The following is a 25537-nucleotide window of genomic DNA, read 5'->3' as shown; positions in this document are numbered from 1 at the left end:
TACTGCAGATTAGCACCCAGCTTCCATGCTTCCCAGAGCAGCTTTCTTCTTTCCTTCTGTTCACATAACCCTGGTATCATTTACAGGGAGCTTTGAAATATCTCCCCATATCCACGTGCTCTTAGGTGGCAACTGGCATTACCCTAAGGACTACTGATCTTCCTTCTCATTGCTCTCAAACTCATCTCTTAAGCGATCATTAGCCAACACCTTTTAAATACTTTGTTATGCATTTCACTCCATCGCTGCCTCAATACCCTAATTACTCACCTACCCTCACTATGCCCCTCCCTGAACCAAGGAGTTGTTTGTTTGTGGGTTTGGTTAGGTTTTGTTTAATTTCACCACTACTCCCCAGTACAAGGGATTTATACCACTGTAAAACAAAACAGGCACCATAGCTCTGTGGCTGGGGCACCAGATTGGACTCAAGACCTTGGTTCTATTTCTTACTCTTTTGCTGTCTGTGTCTGTGATTTTTGGGGGCAAGTCACTTCTTTGTGCCTTCTTTTCCCCCTCTGTTTAAAAAAAGGGTGGGGAGGGGAAGGTTACAATGATTACTCACTTTTTAGAATACTTTTGAGAGCTGTAAAGGAAAAGTGTTGCATATATTTTTAATTTTTTTGCACATTGGTGTAGTGCAGACTGTGGACACCCTCACCTGTGAAAAGATTAACTTGTAAAGCCAGCAGCTTTTGGTGGTTGGTTGGGAAGTGTCTTGCTTTTGGGGGTATAATCAGCCAATGAGCATTTGTTCTCAGGAGGCCTCTGATTTGTTATGGGAGCTATCACTAATGTGCTATCACGCTGTTGATGCTATATCCATAATAATGATAATGGGCTTGAAATTAAAATTTTGGAGCCAGATCTGAACTTCCCCAAAGTTCAGGAGAGTTTGGATCTGGGGTCTGGTTCAGTCCCATTAATAGTTTCGGGTTTTTTTTCCCCCTTATCATAAATCTGGTCTGGGAGATGGAGGTGGGATTAAATTAGCTCCACCTTCTTACTGCTCTCTGCAGGGACTGTCTGAAAAAAATCATGTATGAAGCTTCCTGTAAAGATCTCTTTGAACTGCTCTGCTGTGGCATTTTAAGTGTTTAAAGATGCAGAATAGGGAAGGCATAAATGTGAGAATGAACGTGCATAGCAGTCTGAGGAAGAAAAGCGCTACAGTATATACATGTTAACTATTTCTTCCCCCTAGCATCTGGTATAGAAGAACACAGTAAAGCCCCAAGATTTTCAGGCAGCTTTCTTAGGCTCTGCTCTGTGTGTATGTTCCTGACCCAGGAGAGACCGTGGGCTGCTCCAAATTAAGAATGGATGCAAAAGGCAGCAGTGTGGCACGAGAACCCATTGCAGAGACTCATCTTTAAGATGGGAAAAGAGAATATAGAAAAATGGTCATTGTATCTTAAACTACCAGTACTGGTGTACTGTCCATTGGCTGGCTGTGAGCTCCTCTGGAGAAGGATCTTATCTTCTGTGTGCTTGTACTGTGAGAGGTGCGCTCTGAATCTAACAAGGCAGCGGACGTCTTGCCTCTGTGACTTCCAGATTGCATTATTGTAATGCACTCCTAGACTTTAAGGTCAGAAAGGATCATCTTGATCATCTAGCCTGACCTCCTGCTCACTCTATGCAAGCCCTGACCCTGCTATGAATCCAGTGGCAAAACCACTCTTTTTACTTCAGTAGTAATAATGATGTATTTATTACCTAGCTCTTATATAGTGCTTAAATTAGAGCAGGATCCAGCTACCCTTGCAGACCCATTGGAAATTACAGCTGATGCAGAATGTGGTTGCCTGCCTGTTTAATGGTGTTAACCACATGGAGAAAATAGTAGCAATTCTCCAAAGAGTGCTATGGCTTCCTGTTTGCTTTGTGGTGCAATTAAATGTGGTTGGTTTGTTTGTTTTTAACTCATGGTAATTGAAGCTTTTACACTGGCAGTTGTGTGTACAGGTTATAAATAACATTATATGTGATACTATTATAAAGCCCTATAGGGGTTGGGTTCTGGGAGCCCATATATCATTTCTCTCCCCATGTGCCACCATGGCAGCTGAGAGCACTCTTGCTAGCAGCAGTCCCTGGAGCTGGGTTGTAATAACGTTCTTCTCTGCCCGTGCCTTCTCTGTTTAACCTTTAAATGTTGGATGAGTTTATTGTAGGCTTCACAGCAGAAATTGGTCTTGAGAAAGGATTTGAAGGAGGGCAGGTTAGCAGCTATATGGATCCGTTAACAGAACATGTTCTGTGCATACGGGGTGTTGCGGGAAAAGCAGATGAGCAGGTGGTTATGGCTGACATTGTTTGGAACAGAAAGGGTAGAGAGCAACATGAAAAGAGACTAGTGGATAAACATGGAGGGGCAGAGCTCTGAAAGGCCTTGAAGATAAAGACAAAAGGCTTCGACTAGATTATGGTGGAAGAGGAGAATGAATTCAAAGAGGAAGGTGTAATATATATATAGTCATACCCACATGTGGTCACAAAATAGGTGTCTCCTGCCTTGAAAATATACTCTCGATTTGACTTTGGTGATCATGCAGCAGCAGCCCATGATCCTACACATGTACTGTGTTTTATTTTCTGTATGTGGGGGAGCTGAGCTCTGGGCCTTGGTTTCACCAGAAAGACTCAGGGCAAGGTATCTTCCAATATGTGCCAGCATGAGTTGGAGGGCTTTAATTAATCCTTTCTTCATGGCCCACACCAGTAACTTCTTCTTTCATAAAGCCCAGTCAGGGAAAAAAAATAGTGTCTTTAATGTTGCTCACAAAAAGGTGGGTCTTTTTGTTTTGCTTTTCATGTTCTTGCATGTGGCTATGTGTATATAAAATAATTTTTTTGTCCCCAGTTTAGAAACTACCACGGTTCTTTCACACTCGCTCAGTCTCCAGAATAATCAGTTAAACACAGGTGTAGGCTTGAACAGTAGTTGCAACAATGTATGATTGTCTGTTTTCAGGAATTTCTAATAAACAGGAACACAGTAGCTAAATGGACTTGGCTCAGACCATGTGTATACACAAAGTAACAACATGATCCTTTCACATCACATCCCCTTCCTACTGATTTGTTATCCTAACTTACTATGTCATCTTTGTAAAATTTAGCTTGTACATTCTCTGGGGCAACGGACCATGTCGTCTGTGTTTTTTCTGAAGCCCTAAGTATTCTTTTGGTCTGTCTAAAATAATTTAACTCTTGAGCTACTGGAGTAATATGCAATATAGAGCAAACCAGAACTTACCACTCCTTTCTCTTGCCGTCCTGGAGTTCTTAGGTTCTTACCAGTGTGGGACTGTAACTATTTTTTTTTCTCCTTTCAACTCCCCTGTCTCCCACAGCCCACTTTTCTTTGTCCAGTGTCATGTGGGCCCCACGGGCAAGTGGTTTGTTGTTACCATATACTGCCACAAACCCATGTTGTTGCCATGTACTGCTGCACATGTGATAGGCAAAAATAATTAATAGAAAGGCTGTTACAAAAAAGCAGAACAGAAACCAGAATTCCTGTAAACAGTCTGTTAAAAATATCTCAACACATGTCAGGGCCTATGGTTTAAAACTGAGAGGCTCAGAATTTAAAAAGGTTGGAATAAAATGTGATATCTGGATTGAAACAACATTAAAGACAAGATGTTCTATCTAACTCTATGATCGATAGTAACATTTTGTACTTATGCTAAGGTTGCAGTATTGCCAACCCCAAATGTTAAAAAAATAATATTTAAAAAAAATATTTGTGGGGATTCTTGCTCAGTCACACACTTCCAGGAGTCTGGGACTTCAAGAAAAACATCAAATGCCGTGAGATTAATGGTAAAATCACAAGAGCTGATAAGTGAGAGTAGGCTAATGCACTAACATTTATAAGATACAATTATTCTCTTTCTACTCTGATCGACTATTGTAACATAAATAGAAACAAACCATAAAGAGGAGGAGAAAGAGGTAGGTCATTTGGGAGCTAAGCAAGGAAACGGGAATCAGGAAATCTGGGTTCTTTTGTTGGCTATTTATTATTTAACACCTAATGCATCAAACATCTGTTTTGAACTGGTAAAAGCGGGAGATTTTCAAATACACGTATGGCAGTTAGATGTCTAACTCCTATTCATTTTCAGTCAGTTAGTAGTCTAAATGCCATGTGCACATTTGAAAATCTCTCCCTAGATCCACTCACTGTCTGTGACAACTCAGGAAAGTCATAGACTCGTTGTGCTTCATTTTCCCTATCCATAAAATGGGGATAATGACAACCTCCCAGGAGTGTGCTGAGGCTTGATTAACTCAATTTATACTTAGAGGTCCTTGAACAGAAGGCACTGCCTAAATGCAACGAGCTGTTATGAAACAGTAGCTACAGTACATGTCAAAGCTCTCAAATATATCTCATTTTGATGGATGGCACCCGTTTTAGTTACCTACTTTCCACACACAGTTTGTGTCCCCTCACTTTTAATTTTGAAAATAAATCATGTAATTGAGATTACAGAAAGCTGTTTTCAGTAGAGGAATGAATCCTATATCAGCTTGTTTGCTCTGTGAATAATTTTGTGTGTGTGAGAGAGATTCTGGATGTTTGTGTTACATTGTGTCTCACATTTGGGCCTTGGAAGGCTCAGAGGTACCCTCCAGTCATTGCCCTCAATTTCTAGCACAAACTTGCAAACATACATGGTACAAAACCTCCTCCTTCAATCGTCATGATGACGATGATGGAAAAAATTAATGTTTTACTTTCAAAATAATTCCTCCGGTTCCCATGTGTTGTTTGTCACGTGTTGTTGCATTTTACTCTAATTTAGGCTGCCAGCTAACTGAAAGGTGGGGGATAACTTGACAAAGCCCTGGGTGGGATGATTTAGTTGGGTTTGGTCCTGCTTTGAGGAGGGGGTTGGACTATATACCTCCTGAGGTCCCTTCCAAACCTGATAGTCTGTGATTGATAATCCTCACTCTGGGTTGGCAGGAGCACCTGGCAGGCCAGGACCCCACTCCCTATGGAGGCTGCAATAGTAACAACTCTCGGCTGGTAGAGTTTGACAAGGCTACCGTGGCAGTCAGTACTGTGGAAGGCTGGGGGACTCTCCTTGCTGTGGGAAACTCTGTGCCAGGTCGCAGTCGGTCCGGCTAGTGATGCTCTGCGGGGTGGCAGGTCCGGCAGGAATTCGAGGGCCAGGTCTGGCCTGGGGCGGAGGGGGTGGCCTTGGGTTTGCCCAGCCCCTTGACTTCGTGCTGCAGGAGCTGGGCCCCCAGCCACCCTTCCCCAGCTGCCAGCTGGGGGCCTTGCGGGGGCGGCCTTGCCGCCTGGGGCCGGGCACTTTGCAGACGGCCCCTGACGCCTTTGCCGCGAGCGGGGCACTTTGCAGCTGCTCCCTCCCTCCCCGGCCCTATCGCTGGGAGGGGGCGGAGCCGCGCGCCGGGGCCCAGCCCCCCGCTCCCCCTCCCCGGGCAGGGACGGCGGCTGCAGCCGCGCAGCTACCCGGGCTGCGAGCGAGGGAGGGAGCGGAGTCTCGGGGACCGGGTTCATGCCGGGCGGGGAGAGCAGGAGCCCGGCCAGGAATGGGCACGGAGCCGGCCGAGTCAGGTCAGTGGAGGGGGGCAGCCCCCCCGTGCCCTGGGGGAAAGGGGCCCCCCCAATGCCCGGGGGGGCAGCCCCCCAATGCCCGGGGGGAGCCCCCCAATGCCCTGGGGGAAAGGGGCCCCCCCAATGCCCGGGGGGGCAGCCCCCCAATGCCCGGGGGGAAAGGGCCCCCCCAATGCCCTGGGGTACAGGGCCCCCCTATAGCCCGGGGGGGGCACAGCCAGACCCCTGCGGGAGGGGGGAGCGCTCCCCTCCAGACATTCCCATTAAACGAGCCGCCAGATGCAAAACATGACCCGGGCTCCTCTCTGCGGCGCCCCTCGCTGTCCTCCCCACCCCGGCCCAGGCTCCTTGGGGCCGAGGCGGGCCCTGGTGCGTGGCCCTCCCCTCCATCCTTAAGGGGAAAACTGCCGGGCCCGCTGCCGCTCTCGCTGCTTCCTCCTTGAGTCATAATCCAGAGCACTGGGCCGCCCTCCGCTCCTGTGGGCTGGACCCATCCTCTCAGGCACGAACACGCTCCTGCTCTTCGGCTGCTTGATGCCAGATACTCGTTTTCTTTGTCCCGAAATGAATATTTCTTTTTCACTGTATGCGGACTCCCCTTGCTTGAGATTTACCTGGTATTACTCCATCCAGAATTCAGTAACGCTGCCTACACAACATGCAAGCCTACCAAGTGTTCATTGTTAAGATGCCTTTGCTATATACCGCAAGACGACATGGGATTCAAGTCAGACTCTGATTTAAAATAGGCTTCCCTCCATCTCCTAGGAGTAGCCATTTAATATTTTTGCCTTGTGTGATTTTTTTTATATCCCAGCATGTTATGATCTATTGCATCCAATATATCAACACAGTGCTCTGTTTCTAGGATATGACCTATTCTCCACTAAGATCCTCCTACTTCCTTTGAGTGCGTCTCAGTAGCGTGAATTCAGTCATTTTTGTGTTCTGATATTAATATGTGACATTAAGAAATGAGGTGAGTTTGTTTCCAAAGCATCATAAGAGATTGTGGGATGTTTTTATTGCAAGAGGAAAAACAAGCTTGAAGCAGTGTGTCCTTTTGTGTGTGACAACTTTGACTGCAACGGTTGTTTCAGACTGGTCTTGTTTGGATTGAATGGTTAGTGGTTTTACTTGGAAGTATTTGCCCCTAAAAGAGACATCCTAGTTAGGTAAGTTAAACTGTTTTAACACCCAGGAACAATATTTGCTAGACAAGCTATGTTACAATTTGCTTATCATACTCTTCAGAAACAAAACAGCAAAAAGGAAAAATGCTTTTTATAACAAGCGTTTTGGAGAGCAGACCACTATAAGATAATAATTTTGTAGGGGTGTGGAGGGGAAGGAAGGCAGGCATCTTTGAAGGGGAAGGGCTAGTAGGGCCAGATGTGTTTCACTTCCCAGTGTTGAGTTTTTGGATCCATTTCTTATATGTCATCTGACTTGTTTCTGCTCCCTCCTCTAGACCATTACCGCTCATTTCTTTTCATAAATTTGTGCAATCTAGAGAGGAAGGTCCACTAGGTCCTTTCATAACCATTCCCTCCTTAATCCCCCTCTCCCGTCCATTCAGGATTGGTCCCTGTTATGCACTTACTAATGTTTTATCCAATCTAATTTTAAATTCCCAAATTAAAACTAAAGTGAGTTTCAATGGTGTCCAGTCATCACCCTCTCAAAATTTCATAGATTTTTAAATCCAGAAAGGGTACATTGTAATGATCTAGTCTCTCCGTAGAATTTCATTCTGTAATTCATGCATAAAGCACAATAACTTGTGGTTAGACTAGAGAGTGTCTTTCAGAAAGATATCCTGTCTTGATTTAAAGACTTCAAGTGATGGAGAATTCACCACATTGCTTGGTAAGTTGTTCCAATGGTTCCTCCTCAGTAACAATTTGGGCCTTATTTCCAGTTTGAATTTGTCAAGCTTCATTTTCCAGCCATAGGATCTTGATGTGACTTTGTCCGTTAGATTAAAGAGGCTTCTAGCAGCAGAAATCTTCTTTACAAAAATTCCACAGCTTCAGAAGAAATCCCAAACATTAAGAAGTCTGGAAGTAAACACTTAAGGGATGCAGATAGTTCCCCATTGCTATAAAATCCTCGTTATTACCCCCCACTTCATTTACATAACCCACCCAGCCTTAATCTTGCCGTGTAATTAGTTTGCAAGCTTTTTTGGGGCAGTGTCGTCTTATGAGTTTTGTATGTTTTGTATAGTCCCTAGTATTACAGGGCCTCAATCTTGGTTGAGGCTTTAGGTGCTTGTGCAATTCGACTATTGTAAGCTATTTCTTTGATTTTCCCAAATTTGATCAGGTTACTAGGCTATTAAGAAATCCTGGTTTTCTAGTCCGGGGGGACATTTCCAGTATAGGAAATAAAACTCTCTTCTAAACTTCCCCCCAAAATTCTATCCTGGCATGAGATATAAGAAATTTCAGAGGGTTTAGTATCTTTTGGGGAATGTTACTGGAGGTGTTCAAAAATTGGGCAGCTAGGTTCAACCTTAGCTTCTCAAGCAATGGGGCTTCTACCGCTTGCTTTAGGAGGCTATTCTACAAGCCAAGAGATGTGACCTTGGCATCAGGCAGTTTTTTTCCTGATATTCAGCCTAATTATTTTCAGCTTTTTGTCATTATTCCTTGTTATAGCTTTTTGTTCACACACTGAATCCCTTTCTTTCAGTTTTTTTCGTTCATCATGTATTTGTAGATTGCTTCCTCCCTTAGTTATTGCTTAGCGTATTTACCCCTTTTAACCTTTCCACATCTCAGTCCCTCCACGCTTCCTAATCACTCTTGTAGCTTTACATGTTGCCATAACACTTCAGCTGTTTTACAGGTCGTCCTTTAGTAGAGTCAAACCTCAATTTAATCTCTCCATCTTTGTGCAATTATAAGGCCCCATTGTCCATTAGGTTCCAATGCTTTGTAGCTTGCCAGGTGCTGAACTCCCAATGTTGCTGTGGCATATGGAGGATCCAGTATAAGTATGTGCTGTATGCCCTAAAGCCTTGTTATTTTTGGTGCCACCCACCAGGAGAGCCTCTTATTCTCCAGGCAAGACTGTTTCTTTAGCAAGAGTCTGGTGAGCTATAGGTTGGTGCTTGGAAATGTTTTTCTCTAACACCTGGATTGCTTTGTTGCTTTCAGAGCCCTAAGAATTTCCTTTCACATTCCCCTCTCCCCCTGCCAATTTTGCAGCCCTTTCTATCCTCAGAGATCACCATTTTGCAGTGACTTTCCTTTTGGCCAAGGAGGGCTGAATGAGGCTCTCTCCTAAATCTCCCACTGCTCTGAGATTCCTGTTCTGCACCACTAGGTGGAAGGCACTTGGCCTGTTAAGACTTCAGCCTGTTCTTCCTTGTTCCTGAAGCTTTAGAATTCATCACCCAGCAGATGGTCTCCAGCTATCAGGAATCACCCACTTATTTTTGTGGCTGGCCAAACGTAGCCAGCCTTACCTCATTGGATACTAGGGGTGTGCTGCCAAAACCCAGTTGTTAATGGCAGCAGATGCTGCCTATTGTGTTCTTAGCTGTGGAGTTTGAATTATGTGATTTGATGGGGTATGAGGAAGAAGGTCTTTTAAAAACTGTGATATGTGTACATCTCCTGTGTGTGTGTAGGGAGGGAGGGAGCCAAAAACAGAGGAAGATGGTTCCTGCATGGTATAGTTAGAAATATGTGGAAGCTTCTTTCTTTTCCACCAGTGAGATGTATTGGGTTTCTGGCTTTATCAATGGCCCATACAGGGATTGAAACATTTATTTCAGAAATGTCTTCTCTCTAATTAGGTGCTTTAATTCATCACCACCTCCACCAAACTCCAAAATGACCTCAGTTGAGCAGCAATAAATACCACCTTCCACTTCTGTCGTGCCTTTCATCAAAGGATCCCAAAGCTCTTTACAAATATTTAAGACTTGCAGCATCCCTGTAAGGTAGATTGTGGTATTTCTGTTTAACTTCTGGGGAAACTGATAAGCAGAGGAGTTAGATAATTTGCCCATGGTCACACATGGAGTTAGTGTCAGAGCTGGGAATAGAATCTAGGAGTCTGATTGCCTAAGCCCCTGCGTTAACTGCTGGACTATACTGGTTTCCCCTAGACATGCTTCCTCAAGTAACACTGAGAACTCGGATCACTTCACTATGAATGCATCTATTAGGTTGTGACACGCAAAATCTTTCTACCCAGACAAGGCTCTTTGGCTCCTCTAGACCAGCGTTTTTCAAATGCAGCCACCACGGCCACATGCGGCCACCAGGGGCTTTTCTTGCGGCCACAACCTCCTGGGCAGTGATTAGGGATGGGGGCAAAGCAACGGTTCCTCCCCTTGGGCTGCAAGGACGGGTTGGGCCCTGCCCCACTTTGGAGCCACAAGCACCAGAGGAGCAGACAGCTGGTGTGAGTTCCCCACCTTCCTGGGGGTGGTGGGGCTCAGGCTTCTGGTTTCAGGCCTGGGGTGGTGGGTGGCAGGTGGCAGGCTCTGGCCATGGGCTCCAGTCATGGGACTTTGGGCTCTGGGTTTTGGCTGTGCATTGGCGGGCTCTGTTTCCCCAGCCCCTGGGCTCATCGCCCCTAGCCCTTGCTGCTGCCCCCAGCCTCTCACCCATCCATCCCATCACCCTTGGCTCCCGCTGTCTCCCTCCCCATCTCCCCTTCCAGGGCTTGATTTGTCCCCCAGCTTGCCAGGGCTGAGTGAGTCCGCTGTGGAAAGTGGTATGTGTATGTTTGTAAATATCACTTGTCACTGCCTCAGAGCTAGATAACAAGGCTGCTTCTGTGAAAAGTGATATTAAAAAAATATACAAATATCACTTTTCACAGGAGCAGACTTACTAGCTAGCAAGTCTTAAAAAAACCAAACCACAACTAAAAAAGCAAAAAAAAAAAACAACCCAACAACAACAAAAAAGGCAAGAACATGCAAAACACCTTATTTGTGTTTCTGTTCTGTTTAGGTCCAGTAAAGAATAGAGACAACTGCACATTATTATTATTATTGAGTGTGCAAATAAAAACCCTACATAAATAACTGATTTGGACACGTATGTGTGCATATTTATTTGTTTTTCCTAAATTAATAATTTTACGGAAAATTGTAATAGTGGCCACCAGCAAGATTTGGTGGCCACACTCTGAGGCCACCAAAAAATTTGCAGTGAGAACCCCTGCTCTAGACAGCTAATTTTCCTGACTATTCTTATGCTGTTCTCTTTAACTTTTCCAGGCTTTTTCCCTCTGCCCCCTCTCTCAAACCCATTGATTGTGTGTCACTTCCAGGATGGTGGATGATGATTGGCTTTAGACTTCCTTTTCTAAATGATTTTTTACCTGATCTCCACGTCCCTTTCCCCCGATCCCCCCCCCGCACGTGCTTGTGGTTAGATTTGGGGATCTGGTATTTCACCCATGCTTGTCTATTAGTGTAAGTGAGGGTGGAGCAGTCCGATATTCTTCTTCCTATTTATTCTGGAGCAGGAAGCCCTAGTAGAACAGTCTGTTATGCATAAGGACTTCTTTTCTATCTCCCCTTGCTGACAGCCCCTTCCCCATTAGCCATATGCACAAACAAGGTTAGCTCCAGTCCAGATTACATTAGCAGAGCTCTGCTTCCCATTACTTTTCCTTGTGAGCCTCTAATGGCTGTATGTGTTTGTGTGAGCAGTGTACAGTCTCTGGAGACAAGAGTTCCTGCATGAGAGAGAGCAGGATTAAACCAAAGGGAAGAAGTGAATGCTTTGGGCCTGACCTTGTGGTCATTGCGTAGATAAAATTCCCCTTGACTTCAGCAAAGAGTTTGCTCTGCAGGGCTGAGACATCAGTCAATGCAATATTAAATCCACTTCATGTGGTGTCTCTAATGAGGCTCCATGGTCCCTACACTGATGTTCCTCATTGATATTTTGACACTAGGAGATAACGAGCAAGCAATGGATAGCATCAGCTGTTCTGCTCTCAAGGAAGGGAACATTGTCTAGTGTTCAGAACAAAGTACTGGTGGGTGTGAACTCCTGGTTTAGTTCTTGTTCTGCCATCTTGGACAAATTGAATTGGACCCCTCGGCCTCAGTTTAATGGTTTGTGTTTGATAACCAACCAATGAAGTAGGTGAGTCAAGGGGATTAGTTGTCTAGTGCTTTGATCTTTAAATCAAAGGCACTGACTATAGAAACATTATAGCGGATAGGATTAGATATAAACAGCAAAAGGATGACAAATGCTATTAGTGAAGGAATGCAGTGACTTAACCAGCAGAATATAAATGATTGATGTATAAATATAGGCTGGTTTAGGCAGACAGGAGAAGATGTGGAAATCCTTTCCTTGATTTTATTTTAGGTAAAAGTAAGGTTCAGAATATGGCTGGCCAAATAGACTGAAATCGAGTAGAAAATGTAAATGAGGATTTGAAGAGATTAACATTGATTTAATATTCTTATTATTAATTATTTATTAATTTGTATTACCATAGTACCTTAGTCATGGACCAGCACCCCATTGGGCATTGTATGAACACAACAAAAAGTCCCTACCCCAAGCAGTATACAACTGAAGTACAAGACGAGATAATGGATGGATACAGATAGATGGGGGTGCATAAGTGAACAGCGAGGCGGTATTCACAGGGGCAGCTCTAGCGATTTCGCCGCCCCAAGCACGGCGGCACGCCGCAGGGGGCGCTCTGCCAGTCGCCGGTCCCGCGGCTCCGGTGGACCTCCCGCAGGCACGCCTGCGGATGCTCCACCGAAGCCATGCGGGACCAGCGGACCCTCCACAGGCACGCCTGCGGGAGGTCCACCGGAGCCGCCTGCCGCCCTCCCGGCGACCGGCAGAGCGCCCCCCACGGCATGCCGCCCCAAGCACGCACTTGGCGTGCTGGAGTCTGGAGCCGCCCCTGGGTATTCATCATCATGATAGGCAATAGTCTTTACACACCAACAACAGTCAGTGTTGCTGTTGTCGATTTTTTTTCCTGTAGGTATCATGGCAAAGGAGAGGGTTGAAGGATTTGAAGGTGGAAAATTATGTAGCATTGCAGATCTGTACTGAAAGCACCTCCCAGGCATATGGGGCAGCAGGGAAGAAGCAACAAAGGTTGGAGGGGAGCATCGACAGCTTGATAGCAAACGAGAGATGTTAGGTAGGGTGGGGATTGACTGTGAAGGACCTTAAAATGGAAGAAAAGCAGCTTATATTTGATGCAATGGAGGATGGGGAGCCAGTGGAGGCATTCAAAGAGAGTGATATGGTCCAAGTGATGGCCTAAGAAAAGCATCTTTGTGGCAGTATTCTGAATGGATATGAGCAGGGCAAGATTGCATTTGTCAGGGCCAGAGAGAAGTTGCAGTAATAAAAATGTTAGATGATGAGAGCTTGGAGGAGAGTTTCACCTGTGTGGATAAGAAACTAACTTTGGTAAGATAATCTTGTGTGTTTAGTTTCTAGGCCAGATCTGGCCACACCATGCTGGAGAGGGAACCAAAGACCTTAAGAGGGAGTAAAATAGGATGGATGGCAACAGAAGTTAGAGTAGCCCTGTGGCAGCTCTAATTTATGTTGAGGGTCAAACAAGCTCCCGGTTGTGCCAGGATTGGGGGTGCACAAACATGGCTTGAGGCACAGCTGAGCTCTGGACCGTAGGGTCTGGGCCTTTCATAAATAACTTAATAGGAATTGTAAGGTATAAGCAAAACTTGATGAGCATAAATGTTCTTACTGTTCCCAAGAGAGAATGTGCTTTGTAGCCCAGGAGCAAGTCTTTGGTGTTAACGCTCCCACAACCATGTGGGCTGGGTTCCTCAGGGGCTTCCTAAGGGGGAACTGAAGCAGCAGCGTCTGCAGTAGGCCACTGGCATATATCTGCCCAAGGCTGACAGCAGGGCCCTCCTTAGGCATACCAGGATGCGTGGGGCACCTCTGGGTCTTAGTGTCCAACCTTCTGCCTCTTCCTATCCCTGTTCTGACCCTTCCTGCAGGCTCCCACGGCTAGCTACTGCAGCCTGGTGACTCTTACTCCGGAGGGGATCTAGTAACTTAAAAGTGAAACAGCAAAGTCTATAAGGTGCCACAGGATTCTTTGCTGCTTCTACAGAACCAGACTAAGACGGCTACCCCTCTGATACTTAAAAGTGAAAAAGCCTCCAGCCTGCCAGCCCTATTAGCACAACATTGGAACTGTTAAAGAGCCATTTTTTTAAAATGTTTCAAAAGCTTTATTTAAAATTAAATTAAAATGCAGATTTACTAGTTTAGTGTGATCCTTGCCCTTGCTTTTCCTTGCTGAGTTTTCCAATGTCTGGCACGTGTTTGGATACTTTAAGCTGCACTCAGGCTTCTGAGTGATCAGCTGATAACCGGCTGGCAGGAGGTCTAAAGAGCCATTTAACAGGCATTTGCCAACCCCCAGGTATGTACTGTCAGTTTCTGAATTTACTGACAAAAACCGTTTTGCGTGACTGTAATTTACTCAGAACATGTTAATCTACAGGACTTTTAGTTTAAAATTTGCTTTAAAAATATTTCATTGGTGTGTTGCTGAAGATGATAAAATCACATCTCTAAAAAATCCTTGAAGAGAGCCCTTAAAGGGACAACACCCCTTTCCTGCCAGATAGCAGGACAAGAGTTTCCCTTTCTTTACTTCTGACTATTTGATGAACTAGTTTTAAGAGAACCCTCCAGCAAAATCAGTACCTTAGTAAGATATAAAATCCTTTGTTATGCCTAAAATCTTTGGAAACATAGTTTTTAAAGTTGGTGAAATTTCATAAACATGTCTATTGTTATGGAGATCACACAAAGTAAATTAGAGTTCCCTTTTTCTAAAAGCAATGACCATTGTTATGAATACACTAAACCTCTGTAACTGATTAATTTAAAATAATGTCTTTGTTTCAGTGAGTTAAATATGTAGCAATCTGGAATGAGTACTTTTATGAAGGCTTAAGAGTACATTTAAAATATAAAACCAGCTTAGAAATACTGATTAAGAAAATGTAAAACAGAGAAGAGCTGAATCATGTATTCCATAATAATTAATGTTGTATTCAGCAGGACAGCTGACTTGCTCTAATTACAAAGTTTTTGCAAATAAATCTCTTGACAAATTTCAGGGTATATCAGAAAACCTGTGACTGACATTTTTTATTCCCAAATTTAGTGCTTTTAATTAGGTACCTTCTGCATGTCCAGTCTTCACCTTCTGGCATGCAGTGGAAAACATGCTCCATTTTCTTTAGAAAGAAATTGCAGAAGAGTAGGTATTTTTTCAAATGTCATTTGCTTCATTTGGGTTCAGGGATTTGACTGGAAGGGGGTGATCAGGGAGGGAAGAGAGGAGGGAGACAGTGGTGAGAGGGCGGGGCCTAGGGCAGAGTATGGGCGGGGTCACAGATGGGTGGTGGGTGAAGCCTCCCCGACCCATGACAGCAGGTAAGAGCGGGTTGGCTCCCGCACACCCAGTGCATGCTGCCGTCTCCTTAGGCAGGGGCCGTATTCACAGAGCCGAATGTGTCGGCGATGCGCATTCTGCGTGAGGGAGAGCATATGGGGTTGTCTGCGGGGAACTGTGATTCTCTGCCACCGTGAAGTGGGCCGGGCGGCTCGGTATCCTTTGCTGCCTCGTTCTCCCCCCCCCCCGGTCTGCGAGCCTGGGCTGCCATTGGGCATAGGGGCACCAGTTTAATTATGCTGCATAGGGACCCATAAATCCTAAGGACTGCCCTGGCTGACAGCAACCGGTAAGTCACCCTCTGATGGCTGTTCAGTAGTGGCCTGTGTGAAATGAGTTGGTGGTGTCAGTACTTTTGGTAGGAGAACAGAGAGTCCTTCCCGCCTTGCTGACAAGGTTCAGTAAAGAGGCCTAGAATGGAAGGGTTTCTTGCGCCGAGATGCAGCCCTGTAGGTATGGATAGATGCACTTGCTGGGATGATGCCAGGGAAGCTTGCATTGCCACAGGGAGATGAATTCAGTCCCCAGGGAAGCTGTTCTGGCACCTTTCAGCAGCGTGAAATTCACTTTAAATAAATAAGTACATTGGCCAGGTTAATTGGTCGTAGATGACTTAAAACTTTAACGGGCAAATGTAGCCACAAAGGCCATCATGTTGCAGTGAGCTTGCTGTGGGCGAGTCCACGGTGATTTGTCTGTGCAGAACTTATTGCAAGAATGGAGCCAAAATAGGAACTTTGGTCTATTTTCATCAGAGTTGGGGGATGGGGGAAGGGTGTGCGTGTGTGTGTGTCTGGGTATAAATTCCCTTGGTCGTCTTCCCCACCCCCGTCACTGCCTAACATGAAAGTCACTTCTTGCTGTCCCCTACTCTACATGCATCACCTATGAGCTCTGCAACAGGCACTTCTTACAAACTTGAAAGGTATTTTTGCAATCGTGGGATTAGCAATGTTGCTGTCAATTTGTAGGCGTCGGAGCATTCACATCTGCCTGGTGCAGCATCGTGGAGGCCTGTGTAATGCTGTGCCGTTTGTGATCTCTCTTTTTTTTTTTTCTTCTCACCCCTAGAGTGGTTGCATATTGTAAACACACTGAAGCTGTGGTTGATAAGCTTTGTAGGAGGAGATGGGTTTTTTGTTTTTCAACGGGCTGGCTTGCTCAATAGTGACTGGATAACTTGAAGTGACTCTTTATGTAATGTGCTGCATAAAGAAGAGCTCTGTATGTGATGACACTGTCCTCGGCTCATGGGCTGAACTCATAGTACATGACTGAAGCCCCATACGTATGTCGTACTAATGTGTATAGCATGGCAACAAATAATGTAGTTTTGCAAATGCTACCCCAATATACCGGTTCAGGGACTACCCTGCAGTGCAGGTATTTTCCACATTGTCTCACCAATGTACTTCAACCCTGCCCTGGCATGCCCTTGTGGTGCAAATGCACTAAGAAGAAGGGGGCAGTCTAATCTCATGGTAACTAACACGAGGTAGAATCCTAGTGAAGGCAGGGCAGTTTGCAGCTTTCATGTGGGTTAGTAGGGTGAAATGAAGGCTGTGGCGGAGCTTAAGGTTTAACCTCCATTTCCAACTTGTGTTTTAAACTATGATTGCCTTGTCTTCCCTAGGATTTCATGTTGTGTTAGCTAACTGCAAGTGAGAGACCCCCTAGTGAAGACAAGGCCCCTAGAAATTACCAAGTGGAACAGCGGGCCACAAGGCTGCCATAAGGGAGCCAGTTAGGGCTGGTAGTGATCGCTTTGGTGACGTGTCCCCTAGGAACTAGGCTGAGCCCACACCATTCATTTTACAAAGGAACTTGTGCAACGACCGTTAGTTGTTGCCATCTCTTGGTTGCTGCTGGGCTAGCTTTGAACTGGCGACTGGAGCCATGGGGAGAAAGCTCAGTTTCTCATTACCAACCCAGTCTCACACAGTTGGGTTACGTTTCTAATATAATTATTCCACAGTGTGGCCGTTCCCATGGTCAGCACACTGTGATGAAAGCTCTGGGAGCCATCAATGTGCGGTGGGGATGGGCTTTTCTTAATCGCCTTGTGAAATCGGTTGTCTTTCGCAGGCCTGATCTTCTAGGAGAGGTTAGGGAACTGAGGCGGCGTCATGCCTCTTCTTCCATACCCGCTGGGAGGTCCAAGCTTTGTCATCTCTGTCACGTAGGAACTTGTCAGTCTTAAAGACTGCTGGGGCGACTGGCACCTCTGCGCAGAGGATGTGGTCGTGGCGCAAACCTTCCCCAGACATGCAGGTCACTTTCAAGAATCCAGCAGCGACCTGGTTGTCTCCTACCCTGCATGGGTTCTCCCACACATCCTCCTGCTAGCCTCGGTTGTGGTCCCCAGCAGACAGGCTTGTTCCTTACAGAAGGGTAAGGGGTAAAGACGGGGCAGCTTTGCCCCTCAGTCTGCTGGGGCCCTGCCCATCTCAGGGCGTAAGAGAATACAAAATACGTTTCCCTTCATCCTGTTGCTACGCACCCAGTCGTGCCTGCAGCTCCTCTAGTGCTGCAGATTGTACAGAGCCCCTTCCAGGAGGCAGCTACTGCAGGACTTGAAAAGCCCAGTCAGCCAAAGCAGAGCCCTGGACAATCCCTTTTTTAAACCCTGTCCTGGCCGGCCCGACTTCTTTGGGCAAAAGTGGGCATTTGTCAAGCGAGTAGCGACACCAGCCCCAGCCTTGCAGGGGGGAACGTCTGGGCTCCAGCGAGCAGCGACGCCAGCCCTGCATGGGGAGGGGGGCTGGGGCGCTCAGCTCGGGCCAGCCCTGTGCAGGGAGGGCGGGCAGGAGGGCTTGGGCTACCCACGTGGTGTTCCATTTTCCCTTTGGGACATATAGTCCCCTTACCTCAAAGGACACCTCACTGATGCTCTCATTAGGCAAACACATGTGGAGCTATTGGGGGTGTGTGTGTGTGCTAAAACACTGCCCCCAGAGTAAGAGACTTTTGTGCACAGATGGGCAAGGAAAGAGGTTCTTTCCCACAGCGAATGAGGAAGCATTGGAGGGTGAGGCCCCTCCTTAGGGCTGTGTCCTAAGGGGAGATGCTTGTGGTATATTTTCGTTGCTGTGCTGTGTGTCTGTGGCCTATACACATACTATTATTTCGGTAAGGTTCTGGGGAGCTCTGTGCAGGGAGGAGGTGCAGCCTTTTGTGCCTGTTTCTCTCTTGGCTTTTCTATAGCACTTGTCCATCACAGCATCTTTCTGCCACTTGAGCAAATGGGTGTGGTGACAAAACTGTGTATATCCCAGAGAGGGCTACAGTCAGGGCCCTACGTGACACAGAATTAAAATACATACCCAGGGCGGAAGGGTGTGTAAGTGGTTAGGGCGTGAGCCTGGGGCCTGAGACATGAGTTCAGTTCCCTGCTCTGCCACCGACTCTCTGACTGACCTTGAGGGAGTTATTTAATCTTTTATGCGCCCCTACTTGCTGTCTGTGACATGGGGAGAATAGAACTGTCCACCCTTGCCAGGTGCTGTGAGGGTAAATGCATTAATGATCGTGAGGCACAAAGATAAAATTATGGGAGCCAAGCAAATGCCATAGATAGCCTCATCCTGCAGCCCTCATCACATGTGTGCCAGGTTTGGCTCTCAGGTGTTGTTCAGCAGGGGAGACTGATGACATAGGGCTGGGCGTAGGAGATGGGAAAAGCAAAAGAAGCTTTCCCGGTGGGCTGGTCTTGCTAATATTTTTCCATGGTCCGTGAAGTGCCCTGGGATCCCTCAGGATGAAAGATCAGACGCTGAGACGGTCGTGTAGCCCTCCTGGAGTGGGGAGAAGCGACAGGCTGGCAGGGAGGACACTGCACAAGGGGGTGGAGAGGTAGATTCTGGCTCAAGGGCACCCATCCCAGCTCCTGGCCGTTTACCAAAATGCCCTGGTCAATGTGTTCAGGGTGCTGGGAGGGTGGGGTTCAGAACCTGGCCAAATGTCATCAAACAATAATAAATAAACCCCGTAACATTTTAAATGAATACAGGTTGACAGGGCGAGTGGCTACTGGGTTGGGAAGACAGAAAAGTAGGGAGGAAGAATGACCAAGGCAGGGACATCGGTCATGTTTAAAACAGCACCTGGGAGGCGGCGTTTATTTAAAAGTTTGGGGAAGAGAGAGACCAGAACCTCAAGGGTGAGTGAACTGTGAACACCACAGCTAAAGCCGGGGTTCCTTCTAGCATAATTCCCGTTCTTGTATCAGTGTAGTACCTGAGCACCTGCCAAGAAGCTAACACCTGTCCCTAGTGGTTTTCAAAGATTTGCAGGCCTTGAACCGTCAGGTCTCCAGCTCAGAGCCCTACCACTAATGCTACAGGAGGAGCATAAGATGGGATCTCTGGTGGCAGGGTCCGGACAAGCCCGCACACCCACCAGGTAATGTCTGGAACAGAGCCAGGGCCTACCAGAGCTTTCAAAGCCAAAATCAGCAACTTCAATCCTCCACCCCACCCTACCCTGCTTTATAGGCAACCTGTGTAAAGAGTCATATAATATGGGTAGCTCAAGGTGGTGACCCAAAGTATTGCTGCTACACTCTGAGTAAGCTGCATGCCACAGAGTGGCTCCATGGAGAGGGAAGTCCTGTTGTTGAGATCGTGTCCACAGGTGAGCATGACACAAGCCAGGGCCCAGCCTGAGGATCACCTTTGGGGAGGATGACACAGGTGATGCATGAAATCTTTCTCCTAACTCACCATCTCCGGGCATTATGGTGGCGTTACAGTCCAGGCAGAGTTACTCAAGGCCTAGGCTGAGGAATCCCGGCATCACTCATTGTATGGTCTTCGATTTATCTTCCTTGGGAGGACAAAGGACGGAGTTAGCCCTGCTGTGCTGCTAGGGAGTCTGGGTAAAGTATTTCACACCTGCTGTCTGGATCACTGAGCCACACCTCCAGGATGCCACATGGGATGTAAAATATAGTTTAGCTGTGCTGAGGAGTCACTCGCTGCCGCCCTCCCGGAGAGCACTGGAACCGTGTTGGTTAAGTGAGGAAGTGGATGTTGTGGGTGGGAGTCCTGGAAGTTTGCTACTCTCACTGGTAGTGAGTGGATAGGAGAGCAGGATCATTTCTGTTGTTGTGCCTGACTTGAACTCTCAAACCCTGCTCCTTCCCTCCCTCTTTAAGACACATGGGTTGCTTGTGGTCTCTGCATCCGGTCCCAGTGTGATACAGCATGCGCTTTAAGGAAGCGGGACAGATAAAACATGGCTCGTGTTTCTGGGAATCCTTACCTCACTGCTGATGGGGAAGTGTTGCGCTCCCAGGCAGTGGCAGATAAGATTCTGGGCTTCTCTTGTCACATTTATGCATAAGGCTAGCTTACAAGCAGCTCACTAGATGCTTTGGGGATCCTCCTTGGCCTCAGCAGCCTGCAGCCCAGTGTTCCCCTCTCAGATTAAAGGGGGAGAGAACTCTCTGCCCCAAACACAACCCCTTTCTGGCAGCTGCAGATCCTGTATTTTGAGTTGTAAACAGCATATTTAACATAAGGGGTCAGCTTGACAGAAGCCAAAGCCTTGATTATCCACAGCGTGAGAAGCTATAGGGTGAGCTTTCCTCATGCTGCACAGTCGTTGTGCCTCACTTTGACGCGAAGGGAGTCCCCTCTGCAAGCGAGAAGGGAGTTCAGCCCTGTGGCTCAGTCAGGCCTTGGTTTCTTGGCTTAGACTGCCAGTACGACCCCGTCTGACCCTCTGGGGTAGGTATTTGGGTAGCTAGCCTGAGCCATTGCCTTTGCTGTTGTGGCCACACTGCTGTTTTTAGCATGTTAGCTTGAACAGCGCTGGGAAGCATGCTGCCAGCTGCTGTGTAGACGTATCCTAAAGGGCTAACTGGAGCCACCCCGATGTGATGTGGGCACCTGCCGATCAGGAACTATACCCAACACCTTCAAACTCACTGCACAAATCAGCAGATGGGAACAACGCTTTTCTGACTGTAATCAACAGAGTAAATTAATCCAAGCTACGTTGTCTTGTGGATGTTTCCTGCTGGATAAATGGGTGGAAACTGATGAATTCTCCTGATCAGCATTAGATATCCCCAAAGAAGAAACCAGGTGAGGTAGGGTTGCCAGTTTTGGTTGGATGTATTCCTGGAGGTTTCATCCCATGACATAATCTTTAATTCTGGGAGACTCTAGGACAATCGTGGAGAGCTGGCAACCCTAAAGTGAGGGGATTGGGATAGTCTGCAGCTTCTGGTTAATGACTAATGCCCTTTGCTGTCCTTGGAATTGGTGGTGACAAACTCTCCTGCTATTCATAGTGTGGGGAGCAAATTACACATTCCGGCAAGGCAGGAGGGATAAAGCCAGAATCAGTCCCCCCGCCGCCATCCCACTCTGTGCATTTATTCCCCCCTATTCTTTTAAAAACAAAATAATTTTTAATCTTAAAATTTTTTATAATCTGGACCCGCACCAGCTCTTCCTTGTACACCTGGAACTCGGCTCTGGAAGATAGAAATGGGGGTTGAAACTGTGAGGTCCAGGGAATAAGATGTCAGGCTGGGAGTTGGGACGCCTGGGTTCACTGAAACACATGCAAAGTAAAAAAAACAAAACCAAAAAAGTTTGACTAACAAAAGAGAATGTCCACTAGAAATGACATTTCTGGGGGGAAAAAAAATCAGGTGATGGTGGGGGGTTGTATTTGTATCTTTTTTTTTTTTTTTTTTGACCAAAACTATTCACAGAATTTGATCCCAAGTTGCATACAGTTTTGGTGCCCAGAAAAATTAATTTTTTGGCACATTTACCATTCACTAAATTTTTTTTGCCCAGCTGTAACACTAAGTATTTTATATTCTTCAATGACTAAGTAGAAGCTACTTTGAACTATAACCATGGCAGCATCTGGGTGGACCTGAACAAGGATGTCTCTTTTTAAGGCACTGGATTTGGACTCTGGGGATAATAATCTGGTCTTGTCAGAGCAGGGACCGGGTCCCACTGTGTCTGTGCAGTGCTTAGCCTTGGTCTTGTTGGGGCTTTTAGGAATTGCTGCAATACAAATAATTCTCCTTTCTCTCCCTTTGTTGCAGATTGTAGCTAAGAAGTGAGCAGGATGCCCCCGGGCATCTATTGCCCTGTTGAATTCTGGTCCAAGGAGGAAAACCAAACCATCCAGGTGGACTTCCTGCTGCCTACAGGCATATACCTGAATCTCTCTGTATCCTGCAATGCCAGCTTGGGCACCATCAAACAGGTACCAGCCTTTACCGCAGGCCTCACCCCCTGTGGCTAAAGAGTCACCTTTGGGATTGATTTTACAAGCGTGCAGGGCGTTTTTCTTAAGTGAGGACAGTGCTTGGGAAAGATGTTGAATTTGCAGCGCCATTTAGCCACATACCGGCAGCAATGCAGGCTTCTCCCACGCTGTGCTAATAGAGTGCCTCGTTCCTGACCTGGAGGGACCCTCCTCTGGGACGCTCTCTCCACAGTCCTTGTCAATCCTTGGCATTGCTGCTGAGGTTGCCAATGTACGAGGTAATTACAAGTATCAGAGGGGTAGCCGTGTTAGTCTGGATCTGTAAAAGCAGCAAAGAGTCCTGTGGCACCTTATAGACTACCAGACGTATTGGAGCATGAGCTTTCGTGGGTGAATACCCACTTCGTCGGATGCATGTAATTACAGTGCCAGTTGTGATGGGCATCAGTCCACTGGGAACTTGACTCGTTTCGCATCAGCCCTCAGATGGTAATAGTTTTTTGAGTAACTACTGATGGGCCAAATTTGAATCAGCAGCTGAGGGGTGAAAGAGTCCCATATTCCGTTACCGCTCACTGTCACACCAGAGCAGCCACTCTCCACCCTGAGCCTTTCAGTCTCAATGGTCTTCTGTGGGCCAGCGAGAGAGATCCTCCCCGGGAAACTGAATACAAATTCTGGATGAAGTCACGTGTTCTGCAGTTGTTCTCTACTGTGACTTCCCTTTTAGGGTACATCTCCATAGCAATAAAAAATTCCATGGTACCAAGTCTCAGATCCCAGGTGAATTGATTTGGGCCTCATGGGACTTGGGGTGCAGGGCTAAAACTAGCAGCATAGATATTTGGATCTGGCAGGAGCCTGGGCTCTGAGGCCCACCCCTCTTGCAAGGTTTCAGGGTCAAGCCCAAATGTCTAAACTGCAATTTTTAGCCCTGCAAGTCCAAGTCAGCTAATTCAGGCCAGCTGCGGCCATGTCATGGGTCTTTTATTACAGTGTAGATGTATCCTTATTTTTTTGCACAGCAGAAGCTGTGTCATGGTGATTGGGAACTTTAGTTAAAAAGAGAACTTTTTGGTGTTTCCCATGGAATAAAATGCTGAACAGAAGAGTAGAGGAAATGAAATTACCTTTTCAATTCACTGAGCAAAAATCAGAGTGGAAAAGGTTCTCGTTGCAGTAGCAGCCTGGCTTAGATGACTCACACAGCACAAGGGACAGACATATGGTGCCAGATTATTAGAAGTTCTTTCTGTGCCTGCAGTTTTCAGGCCAGAAAACTGTGGGCACAATAGATGTGCTTTAGTTGTTAAGTCACCAGCTATGTGATCACAATCAGATAATAAGTTAACTGTCTAACTGGCATCCACTGGGGCGGAAGGATGGTCTAGTGGGGGAGGCACTGGACTTGACTGGGGTATAGGAGACCTGGCTTCAATTCCTGGCTCCGTCATAGATGTGTGACTTGTGCTTCAGCTCCCCATCTGTATAATGGGGGTAATGCCTCCCTACCGGGTAGGGGTGTTACAAGGCTAAAAATCCATGAATAAGCATTGTGAGGTGCTCAAATACTATAGATACCTAGAGAGATTTATTGCAACTCATTGCAAGCACAAAAAAGGGAAGCCAGGTTATAGTCTGGCTGAAAATTGGGTCCTCAGTTGATTCTGTGAGATCACACAGTCATCGAGAAATAATCAGGTCCGTAATAGTTACAGCTACTCGTGTCATCTATGCTTAGAGACCAGGGGATGTAGTGAAAAGGGTTAGCACTGCCTCCCATTGTAGTGCTTTGCGTCTCTCCCCAAGGGCGCAAGCGGGCGTGTGCAGTTGTGAATTTCCTAGGGATGGCATTGCTCAGGTGTCCTACAAATGACTGTTGCTCTTCTCCAGGGGCTTTCATTAAGGGCCCTGCAAGATCCCAATCAATAGCTGTCCCTGCTGTTGTTTGTGACTGTGTGTAATGGCCTTGGGGGATTGTGGGGATGGAGTGGGGCAGTAGGGAGGGGATGTGATGGTTCAGCCGGCACATCGGTGGTTCCATCCTGCTGTTGGTTTGTCCCAGGTGGTCTGGCGTCACGCACAGTATGAGCCGTTGTATCACATGCTCAATGACCCCGAAGCGTACGTCTTCACGTGTATCAACCAGACAGCCGAGCAGCAGGAGCTGGAGGATGAGCAGCGGCGCCTCTGCGACATCCAGCCCTTCCTGCCTGTCCTTCGGCTGGTGGCTCGTGAAGGTGACCGTGTCAAGAAGCTGATTAACTCCCAGATCAGCCTGCTTATTGGGAAAGGTGAGACCCCACCTTAGTGCCAGCAGGAGCTGATAGGGAGGGATAGCTCAGTGGTTTCAGCATTGGCCTGCTAAACCCAGGGTTGTGAGTTCAATCCTTGAGGGGGCCACTTAGGGATCTGGGGCAAAAATCAGTACTTGGTCCTGATAGTGAAGGCAGGGGGCTGGACTCGATGACCTTTCAAGGTCCCTTCCAGTTCTAGGAGATTGGTATATCTCCAGTTATTACCTTTATTACCTTTTAGCTGCTTTAATCAGGGTGGGGCACGCGTGCTGGCAGCAGGGGGAGCTCAGTTACTCCAGGCTCAACTCCTCTCAGCCAGGGTTGCTGTGTAGGAAATAGCACAGATGCACTGACTGAATTAGGGGAGCTCTCAGCTATGCCAGTCCTAGCAGGAGTCCCTGTGGACTGATGATAGGCAAGGGGTGATCTCTCCTCTGGTCTAGTCCCAGCCTGGCCCAGCAAGAGCCCCTAGAAGGGACTGGTGTAATTGTGTAGCCATCATAGTCTAATGCTAGAGATTTGGCTTTTTCTACCATATGTTATGTGATAATGCAATCTCCCCGCCCAGCAGAGGCAGCTGATTATCAAGGACCAGTGACCCTACTGCTATGTGGATCATCTCCTTTTATTTATTTATTTTAACACCCCGCTCAGGTTTGCATGAGTTTGACTCGGTGCGCGACCCGGAGGTGAACGACTTCCGTGCAAAAATGCGACAGTTCTGTGAAGAGAAGGCGGTGAAGCGGCAGCAGCTGAGCTGGATGACCTGGATGGAGTACAACTTTCCCTTGCAACTGGAGCCGTTGGCCAAAGGTCCCAGGACCGGCCCCCTTCGCGTCCCCAACAAGAACATCTTCGTCAACGTCAAGTTTGAGTCTGGCGGGGTAAAATCTGAGCTTCCTGTTATGTGTAAAGGGTTTGC

At 46.9% G+C, this 25537-nt stretch overlaps 1 protein-coding gene across 4 annotated transcripts in view; it reads left to right on the top strand.

Annotated features, from left to right (window-relative positions):
* The first annotated feature begins 5472 nt into the window (after positions 1-5472).
* PIK3CD (phosphatidylinositol-4,5-bisphosphate 3-kinase catalytic subunit delta) overlaps positions 5473-25537 on the top strand; it is a 53647-nt gene continuing 33582 nt past the window's right edge. For 2 of the 4 annotated variants that reach the window (XR_005590419.1, XM_039509329.1), the window contains exons 1-4: positions 5473-5605; positions 22152-22315; positions 24384-24612; positions 25270-25499. Coding sequence is in view for 3 of the 4 variants with exons in the window: in XM_039509329.1 (XP_039365263.1) it covers positions 22175-22315; positions 24384-24612; positions 25270-25499 (600 nt within the window). In the remaining variant the exon portion in view is untranslated. Of the gene's footprint in view, positions 5606-5984; positions 7475-9466; positions 9561-22151; positions 22316-24383; positions 24613-25269; positions 25500-25537 lie in introns of those variants that run through there. The other 2 variants (XM_039509330.1, XM_039509331.1) reach the window with 2 other exon arrangements.

The sequence above is a fragment of the Mauremys reevesii genome, linkage group 21 (genome assembly GCF_016161935.1).
Source record: "Mauremys reevesii isolate NIE-2019 linkage group 21, ASM1616193v1, whole genome shotgun sequence".
Lineage (NCBI taxonomy): Eukaryota > Metazoa > Chordata > Testudines > Geoemydidae > Mauremys > Mauremys reevesii.
The sequence above is the reverse complement of the archived record's forward strand: the minus strand, read 5'-3'. Positions and strand labels throughout refer to the sequence as shown.